Source organism: Charadrius vociferus, unplaced genomic scaffold, assembly GCF_000708025.1.
Source record: "Charadrius vociferus isolate BGI_N301 unplaced genomic scaffold, ASM70802v2 scaffold257, whole genome shotgun sequence".
Lineage (NCBI taxonomy): Eukaryota > Metazoa > Chordata > Aves > Charadriiformes > Charadriidae > Charadrius > Charadrius vociferus.
Genome location: NW_009649473.1, coordinates 2105931 through 2116617, shown reverse-complemented (window position 1 = coordinate 2116617; position 10687 = coordinate 2105931). Strand labels below are relative to the sequence as shown.

At 42.5% G+C, this 10687-nt stretch overlaps 1 protein-coding gene across 4 annotated transcripts in view; it reads right to left on the bottom strand.

The window, feature by feature from the left end:
• The window catches only part of SLC6A6 (solute carrier family 6 (neurotransmitter transporter), member 6), a 48408-nt gene that overhangs the window by 14007 nt on the left and 23714 nt on the right, over nucleotides 1–10687 (bottom strand). For all 4 annotated transcript variants that reach the window (XM_009889868.1, XM_009889866.1, XM_009889869.1 and 1 more), the window contains 2 exons: nucleotides 5396–5528; nucleotides 1730–1864 (listed from right to left, as the gene is read on the bottom strand). In XM_009889868.1, coding sequence (XP_009888170.1) covers nucleotides 1730–1864; nucleotides 5396–5528 — 268 coding nt within the window. The remainder of the gene's footprint in view (nucleotides 1–1729; nucleotides 1865–5395; nucleotides 5529–10687) is intronic.

The window sequence follows — 10687 nt, the reverse complement described above, 5'->3', positions numbered from 1 at the left end:
ACTTTGGCTTTTATAAAGAAAAGAAAATTGTTAGCGTCAGAGCCCACGAGAACGTAATCTCTACAACAGTTCCTGTATCCCCTCCCCAGAGATGCTCAGTATTTCTAGTTTCTTAGTCATTCAGCCAATCCTTCCTGTTGGCGCAACAATAAAGGTGTTTCAGCCCAATAGGAAATTCAGAAGTATTTACACTTAGCTCATTTCTGTTGTAACTCATTTCAGTTAGAATCAGCCCACAGAGTCACTAAACTGAGGATGTGAAAAGCCTGAGAAACCGGTTTGTGTATTTGGTTTGTTTATTTTTCTAGCTTTCTGGTTGTTTTTGTAACTGTTCAAATGCAACATAAAAAGCCATAGGGGTGGGGGAAAAACATGAAAAATACAATGCACTTTATAAGATACGTATCTGATCTTGCTCTCATGATTCTTTCTCCTGATTACATTAAAAAAAATACACAGACTGAAATAACAGCACACTATCAACTTCTCAGTTAGTAAATAGGTAGCAAGTTATCAAAATGCATCCATTGAATCCCATCTGTTCACTTCTTTCTGCTAATGCAAGTCTGCTCATGCCAGTAGAAACCACCAAGGAGTCTGAGTGAGAATTAAGACCGTAGACGATTACCTCCTCCCTCCCACCATCGCTTCCCAGCACCTTGCTGACTGGGTTTCTCGCTGGAGATGATGCTTTTGCTAGACTATGGGAAGGGGCCTGCCAGCTCACATGAATCTCTTCTACATTATCGGCTGATGCTCTGGAGTTAATGCTAATAGTAGATCATAAAAACCATAGAGTCCCATAAAAGATGATTCATTCATAAAATATAATGTGCCCTATAAAGAGGGTTCCTTGTATATAGAGGGCAAGACTAAAGAATGAACCAAATTTCCTCAATGTTCCTTTCAATTATACTATTCCTACTTCAGTTAGCTAGCTACCATTGGAGTTTTATTTTAACCACCTACACATTAGAAAGAAATAGCTAAGACAGACATTGGTCCCTTGTTTTTTCTTTTTTTTTTGGGGGGGGGAGGGGGGAGAAGTATTGCATTTTTTTGCATCTCTCACATGATCACTATTGGCTGAAACGATGCTGGTCTGCACATGTGTGCAGAGCACAGACAGGAATCTTTACCTAATCCCAGCCTATACAGAAAAGTGTAAGCCGAACTCCCACTAGCCAGGGCTAAGCAAACCGTAGTTCCTGTGCTTCATAAAGCATTTTTCTCCCTCTTTGCATGGCTTTTCATTCTTCTATTACTTCATTCACTTCTTTCCCAATCTCCTCCTGTTGAGCAGTGGGAGCTAAGTGACACTGGTACTCACAGTTGTCGCTTGTTGTTCCATCTGTGAAGCTCACGTGTCTCTCCTTTGAAACTAAAGACTATCCTCATTAAAAAATGCATCTCCCTTACCTTACCAACAAGAAAGCTGAGATTGTATAACGGGACAGAGTCTACAGCCTCAGAGTCCTTTGACACAAAAAAAATACACACGCATACACACACATACATACACATGGAAAGATGCATTAACACATATAACAGTGACCTTCTCAAGCAGATCTCTGGAAAATACAACCCAACATTAATGTTCATGCTATATTTGGACCTCTAAAGACCGTGGAAAAAAAATCTATTGCCATTAGATCACCACCATCACCCTCCACCATCCATCCCCCTTTGCAATAGGAAGTCGACCCACTCCCCACTCCTGGTTCTGTACCTGTGGGTCAGCTAACCGTGAGATATCAGGATAAAGATAAAACTTGATGCCTTCTGCAGCTCCAGGGAGAGTCACACCACGGATGAGTAGAACAAGGAGCATGATGAATGGGAACGTGGCAGTGATGTACACTACCTGGCAATAAATTTAAAAAAAAAAAGGTATGTTTAGTCCATGGAAGTCAATGCTACATCTCCAGAGTCAAAAGAGATCTTGATTCTTGAGAGATCTTGAGATCTTGAATCAAGATTCTGGAATCTTGGGATCATTTCAAGATTCTTGGATCTTGACAGATCTTGACCCCCTCATACCTAAAAAGGACCTGACCTGAGTTTCCATGTCTACCTTTAGTTTAATGGTCTTTACCACTCTATTGCTTTAGGCCTGAGGCAATACAGGTTCATTAATTCCCCTAGAGCCCGCCAGACAGTGGTCATGTCACTCAGGCAGAGAAACACGCAGGATTTTATACAACTCATGACTTTCGTTAGGAATTCTGCCTTTTCCCTGTTTGTCTTCCTCACATGACAAGTGACCCTCTGCCAGGGAAGCTGAAGAGATTTCCCCACTGGGGGTGCCTGAAGCATTACCTCATTCTCTATTTGAACTTAAAACTGCAAACTGTTTTGCAAGCTCTGCTGCTACCTCTAATTTGGCCGGGCAGCCTCACTACTGCTCCTACAGGCAATTTCACTAGGCACTTCTTTCAGAGATAAAGGTAATTTGGTCTGTGCTCCGGTGCCTCCCTTCCCATCGCCTTGAACGCATGAAGCCCTTAGGAATAACCCCCCTATGGCAGGGGGGTTGGAACTCAATGATCTTCAAGGTCCCTTCCAACCTAAACCATTCTATGATTCTATGATTCAGGTTGACATCAACCTCAACAGTGGTAATTTCCAGTCCCATAACTTCATTCTTGCCCTTGCTGCCTATTCAGCAACATCATTATTGGAAACTAAGGCTCTATTCATCCAGTTTGAGAATATGTCTTCATTATCTTTAACCTCTATTCCCACTCTCTTTGAATAACAGCCTACTTCTTCTCTTCTTATTATCTTCTCATTCATTTGATGAAAGAGCCCTTTGCTTTAATCTCCAGCGCGAGGGTTAATTGAGCTTGCATTTGGACAGTTCTATCTTTAGACCCCCACTTTTTGACCTCTAACATTTTGTTTTCTTTGCTCATCAGTGCTTTCGCTCATTTTTTATATAACTGCTGTGTTACAGTCAAGAATCACTACTGCCCAAGACAGGCGTTTTTCACGGAGTCAGATGATGCCCCCAGGTAATTATGGTTGGCTGTCATGAGTTCAAATGTATTTTTGTTTTCCAGAATTTGTTTAACTACAGCAAAGCTCACGGGATGCACCATTTTTCTTCTTAAGTGTGTCCTCTGAGAATAATGAGAACTCAAAGCCTGCATTGCCATCATAATTTATAGAGCTGGACTGATTTCAGAAAATGAAAGGATGACTTTTCATATACGTCCATTTTAATTCTCTGTGAATTTCCTGTATGTTTTCCACTGACAAATAATACATATTACACATTATCCCAGTTTCACCAAAACCAAAAGTGTTTCTGTGCGTTCTTATGTTTTTTAATATAAGCCAGACCTATGAAAAATCATAGTTTTCTTACAAAAAAATATACACCTTGACATATTTGCAGGAAGTGAGTAAATGACACTCAGAAAGTGGCATTTGCACTGCAGGTAAAGATTCTCTCGTAATGCTGGAGGAATTTTTAAGATCAAGCACACTATCCAATGCATAAGCACAACTATTATTTTTCCTCATGATTTCATGTTTATTTGTCCAATACGCTACTACGAGATTTAAAAACTATGTCTTTTTTTTTTTTTTTTCCGCTCTCCAAAGAGCCATTAACACGCTGGAAAGCAGGGAAGTGCTATAAACAACCATCTACTAAAGTAAACTAGACTTCTCAAATAATTCAAGTCCTCCATTAGAGTTTACAGTTTACTTTTCTTTGACCCTAATGTTAATGGAGTCAACCGGAGACTTTCCAATGGTTTTGTTGGGTTTTGGCTCCACACGCGCATGAGCTCAGACGCTGCGGAGAGGAGGCAGCGAATTCCTAAGAACTGCCTTGTCTTACAAATGAGAACATTTTGCTGGATTTCCAGAAAATACACATTTTTAGATAACTGATTTTAACAGACCTGTTTTGAACCTGCTGCCTTCACAGGGGCTTGAAATAGTGTACCAGAGGGAGCTTGGAAAAAATTTCTCAGCGCTACTGTAACCTTTACCAAGCAGACATCAGGCTCGCCAAAGCTACTGCAGAAATGTGGGCTTCCACTCGGCTACTGTGGGAGATTTATTGCATTCACCTTTACTATAAAACTTACACAATCACCTCACCGGGTCACATCAATCAGGGGGAAGAGAGAAGCAAACATTTTTGTCAACATATGCTTTAAAGGTGTGGAAGCTGTTCTTTGGGGCAAAGCTGGCAGAAATCCAGGGTAAGGCACCAGAATGATTTTAAGGTGGCTCTACGACAAATATCACAGAATGCAAGACAGAAACAATGGTAAAGCAAGTAGTTTAACTGTCAAGAGTGGAACCAGTGAGGTCTGGTTTCCTATGGAGTTTTGTCTCCTGGTTGATTCTGCAGCATGTAACAAGGTAAAACTGCTAAGTGATGCTTTTTCTGCAGCTGAGGCATCTGCAATTGCTCCCTCCTCCTGATTTCTGGAGGCTGATAAAAGGTGGGTTCACACTGTGGCCTTTCTCTCAGGTGAGACACTAACAGGGTCACTCCCTTCCACCTAGCTGACCAGAAATGTGTGGGAACTTAGTATCTTGAGATCTCTTTACCTCTGTTAGATTTATCAGAAATGTCACCTCAACCAATGGGTTTGAAAGCTGAGTGCCACACAACTGCAACAGCTTCAAAAGGCTTTTGACATTAAACTAGGTTTAAAAACATGCAAGAGGCAACACTATCATGCTTCATGTTCTTAAGGGATTGGCCAAGATTTGCTGTAATTTGTTTCTTGCATTGGAGTAGGATGAGGTTCAGGAATGATTTAACTGTTATCCTTTAGAAAAAACATGATTCTAAAGAACACACGATGCGACTGAAAACACAAACTATCCAGGATCTCTGTTAAGGAGAGTACTTCTAAACGAGTATCTAAGTTTAGTCTCCCGTGTCTGCACAGAGCTCTTCTGTAAGTGAGCGGCATTTCAAAAATGCTATGCATCCAGCAGTTTCCACTGACTTAAAACATCCCTACCACAGCTATGTTAACATCCACTCCGCTGCACTGAAAATGAACTTGGCCGGTGTGAGAATATGGACAGGCAGCACAGAGCGTCACACATCGTGAGCCCAAGACCTTCCATGCTCATGACATGTATCAGTGGGATGCTCGTCCTCAGAGAGGCAAAGTGGTACCTGAACCATGTTTGTATCTGCTTCTTGATGCCATTCCAGTAATGGCTACTTGACTCACAGGCATTTTGGGCACTGGCAATGACTTTTTGAAGTCAGTTGAATCCAAGTCCCTCTTTCATTCAGTGCACAAATATGTATTTTTCAAGGAAATGGTAAATATATTTAAGAACAGCATTACTGCATATTCCTAACATCTGCTAACTGCAATGATTATAAAAAGAGTAAAAGAGCACTTACTTTCCCAGTGGATTTGACTCCTTTCCAAATGCAGAAGAAACATATCACCCAGACAAGGAGAAGACACAGTGCTAGATCCCACTTGATAATACCAATATCTTCAATTCCCGATGACAAGCTCAGTACATTCCGCCTGGATATTTGAAAGGAAACAAAACAAGAGAGAGATGCAGGAGCTCAGCTGATGCAGGGCCTGGTTGTGACGCCTGAGAGTACAGGGTGGTGTGTAGGGCAGCAGATGCACGGGCAGATCATAGGAATCATTGAACATAGGAAGTTCCATCTTAACATGAGAAGGAACTTCTTTACTTTGAGGGTAGTGGAGCACTGGCACAGGCTGCCCAGAGAGGTGGTGGAGTCTCCCACACTGGAGACATTCAAAACCCGCCTGGATGCTGTCCTGTGTAACGTGCTGTAGGTGACCCTGCTCTGGCAGGGGGGTTGGACTAGATGATCTCCAGAGGTCCCTTCCAACCCTAACAATTCTGTGAATTCTGTGAATTCTGTGAATCCCTGCCCTCTGAACGTTGCTTGCTAAGTCAGCATGGCTTATGTGAGCAAAGCTGAGCTTTGCAGCCTTCCATCTTCCCTAGGTCTGTGGGACTCTTGCGTTCAATATATTGCACAGCATTTCATTTTAAGCTCCTTTTAGCAGCCCACGATCACCTCAATACAAGATAAGAAAGTATGCTCAAAGCACTGCAGCTTTTCCATTTGCCCCCTTGAAGATGCAAGACCAGCTCACTGTGGCATTGACACCAACCCCGGCTTCGAAGCCACGTGGCAGCATTGCACACGATGTCTCCATGACAGACAGTTGCAACTGGCCTGCATCCACATGTTCCTCCTCCTTTTCAGTTCATTAGCAAGACTGCCACAAGGAGGAAAGGGAAAAAACAATGCAGGGAACCATCATGCTGTGCCGCTGTGTAGGCGGGAAGGCTGGAGCCGTGATCCGTTCTCCCCCTGCACACAAACACTGCCTGGGTGTGCTGCTGGCCGCCCTCAGCACCGCCCCACCAGGGTCTTCTTTAGCTGACTCAAGATAGTTGGCAAACTTTATTCTGCCGCTTAGGTTAAATAAAAAGAAATTCCTAAGCTGGGTCTTAAGGGAGCAACATCTGACCATCAAGATTCTCTGTTCCTGAGGGGAAAAATTCATTAGGGCTTCTCTCTTTCAGTAATTGCTGCGGGTCATTGTTAAACACTGGTTTAAAACTTTTTTTTTTACTTTCGTACAACGTATACTGACCTCACACATTGCACAGACCTTGTCATACCTGATACTTACTTCATTTGTCAAATGTGTCCGAAAGAACAAACTGTTTCTTACTGTTCACTTACCTAAAACTCCTCTGCACCTATTAAACCCTGAAGACTTTCTGCAAGTTTTTTCAAGTCAAGGAGAATTTTGACCTCAGTCACAACAGAAATGCCTTGCCCTGAGACTAGAGAAATGAACTTGCTACCTAACAAATTGTTAATTAAATTTTATTTTCAGAGAGCTATAAAAAAATTAACCATTTTCCTTTACCCAAATCGTGGAGAGCTGAGACCACAGCACTCTGGGCTGTCACACCAGGGTCAGGCCCACAAGTGTGGCGTGCGCAGCTTTGCGTGTGGATCCAGTACAAGACAAACCACTGTGGTTTCTTTTTCCCCTGAATTAATTAAATTTTTTTTATTTTTTTTTTTTTTTTGCTATTACCATGGAAATAATAGCAAATGAAGTCACTGATGGAAAATTTGCAATTAGTTTTTTTGGAAAAAAACCCCTGGCTTGACCAGTTTAATAGGACTCAAATCCTCACCCATCTGTTTTTGCGTCTCTGTTTGCCAAATTCACTCGGATTACCTGTGTGAATATGTTCTCACACCAAATGCTTTATTCTCTCTGAACGTGTGTGTATTTTGTTATGGAAAAGGACTAATGGCACCAGGCAGGGTAAGTCTGCCCTAATAAGCACAGCTATTCAACTGTTATGAGAAACCCCATGGTAATGAATATTTGGCATAAAGTTGCAGTCCTGGTTCACCTGAGCCTAAAGAAACCAAGAAAAACCCACTGTGCGTATACAAAAGAAGAAAATACATTTATAAGATGACAAACTTCAGCTGCAACCTTCTATGGCTTTTTTAAAAATAAATGGCAATTTTCCAATCTAAGGGGCAGTTCATATTAAAAAGACAACCTATAGAGCTAGCTCTCAGGAAGCCATGAATAATTAACTGCAAATGCGTTTTAGAATAGGGAGCTCTATCAAAGCATTCAGCTAAGACTTCTTTGCTTTTTATTAGGGAACTAAGTGCAAATGGTCATCTCACCTAGAGTTTGCCCCAGCAACCCTTTCAAACTTTTTTGGAGGGCACCCAGTAGGTTAGTGAGAGCCGGATATGTTACTTGTCTACGGTGAGGCAGGAGGTGCAGTAAGTGATGTGCTGACTTTCTCAGTCCTGTATTGTCTCATCTCACGCAGACTGACTACCTCAAGGAATCCACTCAGAATTACCAGGGGAGGCATTAAAATTGTTTCACAAAATCTAACCCGACACATTTTTGCAGCAGAAGCACTCAACCTGGATTTGCAATACCCTGAAAATTCAAGTTCAGGAAGGAGCACGAGCCGGGCTATGCCGATAGCTCTTCAATCTTGTTACACAACCCACTGCTGCTTAGGTTCAGCCAAGCCCACTCAACTTCACGCCATTTATGCATGAAGTTGTTACTAATTCTAATTTATAGTCTTGATGCTGTCATTAACTGCCACTCATATATAATCAATGGGACAACAGGCTGGAGGCGCGTTTGTTGTAAACATGAGTTCTTGAACCTTGTTCACGCACTAGTATGTTCTAGTGATGTGTACTATGGAAATGTAATAGGAGCCGTAACCAGCTCTAGAACACAAACAAAAATAAAATGAGGAGAGTTATGCAATCCTTGAAGGATATTCCAGCTCGTTAATCAACTGAATACAGACAGGACCTTTCATACCAGGAAAGGCGAAGCACCCTTTCATGTTGGATAGACAAGAATAACTAACACTGAAGCAGTTGTACCAGAAGACCGTTAGAAGGAGAATATGAAACAACTTTTAAACCCCTCAAGTTTGCCCCCAAAGGCAGAGACAGCTGCCCTAGATTTTGTTTAGTTTTTGTGTTGCGCCCCTTGGGATTACATGCCATTAGCATGTGATGGTCTTTCTTGGGATTTGGACGAATAAAGTCTGCTGATTACCCAATATTTATAAACACTTGGCCAGCACCAGACAATCAGAGGTTTTGTTCAGCCATAATTACCCCGTAACACTTATCCCTTATGTATTAATACGTGTGTAAGCCTTCAAGGTTTTGGACTTTAAAATAAAATCTTCAGAAATGAGACCTGAAGCATGTGACACCAAGAGGTAAGTCTCCTGATACAAAGCCAGATTTGCTTAACCCCCTTTTATTGCTGCTCAAGCAAGCATGTGATTTGCACAGAACATTAATTCAAATGAACTGAAATGTCAGGCTGTACTATAGGTCCAGCCAGGCTGAGAAGGACACACGTTATTCAATGCAGAGGTTAATGCATCAATGTGGTCAATTATATCTGGGCAGCATTACTTTTATAAAGCAATACTGATGAGGACACTACATAAATGTCCCACAATAAAAATGGCATTGGGTTTCAGAAACCAAATACTCACAAACCCCTGAATTAAATCAGAATTAATTGTGCCACAAAGCAGATGGATGTCTTCAGTTAAAGACTATTTATTGACCTATCCTTTCGATGCGGGTAGCTGGCTGTCTGGCAGCTGGCATTGTCTATGATGACAAAGTACCTGTAAGTTCTTGAAGTTATTTTTATTTCAGAACTATAAAGAATAGTATCATGGCTGGGGAAAAACTGGGGATTCTAAATGCTTGCACCATGTAAAAGTTACATTACGACAGTGCTGAGTGATCTCTGTCCTTACTTTAAGACACTAATAGCTGTTTATGCAGAGAGAACAGCTATTTTTAATACTCCTGTAAGTGCCATGAGTCCCGAAGGCAGCTTGGTCTGTTAAGGGCAGTTTCGCTCATGATGAAACAGTGAGCTATGGACAGTATGTCTGTATTAGTAGGACTGCAGAGCCAAACTCCTCCCTAGCATGACTCCAGGGAAGAGTTCAGCTCACGCTGTTTAAAACTGTTATTTGAGGACAAAAGTTAAAGTGGCTGAAAAGTGCATGGAGAGTCGCCTCCATGAGCGCTAATCGCTGAGCAACCTTTGCTCTGGCTGTGCTACAGAAACAGTGAGGGCAAGCTGCGGGGAAGGGGAAAGTGCTGTGCGCATCAAGGATTTGTCCTCCAGCCTCGGGCACCTCCAGCCCGACTACATCTGTTAGGCTGTGTCTACAGGAGGATTTGGTTCAGCTTGCAGAGGAGTTTTGAGGACAGAAACGTGGTTTCTTTTAGAGGGAACTTAACTAAAAGCTCCACCTCTAATCTGCTCCCATGGGGACATTGTTCCCCCAACCCATGGACAGGCTGCCCTGTGTACCTGCCATGTCATTACCCATGGAAAGCTCTGATGTCCCCCGAGGTCCTGGAGCCCTCACTCTTTCTTTTAGAACCCGTTTTCCAACGCCCAGCCCTATTTCCTTCTGCTATGGTATCTTCAGTCTCCTGAAGGGGACATACCAACCGGGGACCCAGTTAGACAACCTGGCCCTTAAATCTGTGCATTACAGGAATAGAAGCTTCTGGAGCAGCAGGACACATTGGGAGGCTGCTAAGCTCATAGCTGCCCCCAGGTATGAGAGGACCTGTGAGCAGAATTACTGCACAAAATTGAAGATGAACACAGTGATTTTGAAGCCCTGCAAGAGTAACTCTAATTCAGGGGCAGTGCTGTCGACCCGTGCTTCTAAGGGAGGTCTTGAACATCCTACCAAGCCAGCCACTTATTTGGATTCAAGTCCCTCAGTCCCAAAGTCACTGTGGGAGAGTCCAAAGGAGCAAGAGTTGCTTCCACTTTTACTGCAACCTGCCTCTAAATTCCCCTAAAATATCCAAAGGTACCAATCAACAAATCTTTTCCAACTCTCTCCGTATTTACAAGGGACAAAGTCACCTGGGAAAATATCTGTCGTTCAACATGAAAACGCAGTGCTTGTGGTGCAGTGAAAATATAGCCCGTCTCTCACACTGGGCACCAGTGCCTCCTGACAAACTGCTCGTCCAAGATCCAATCTGCCCTCTGCATTTTAGCTCTTGTGTTACACATTTTAGCACAGTTCATAAGAGTATTTTTTTCTA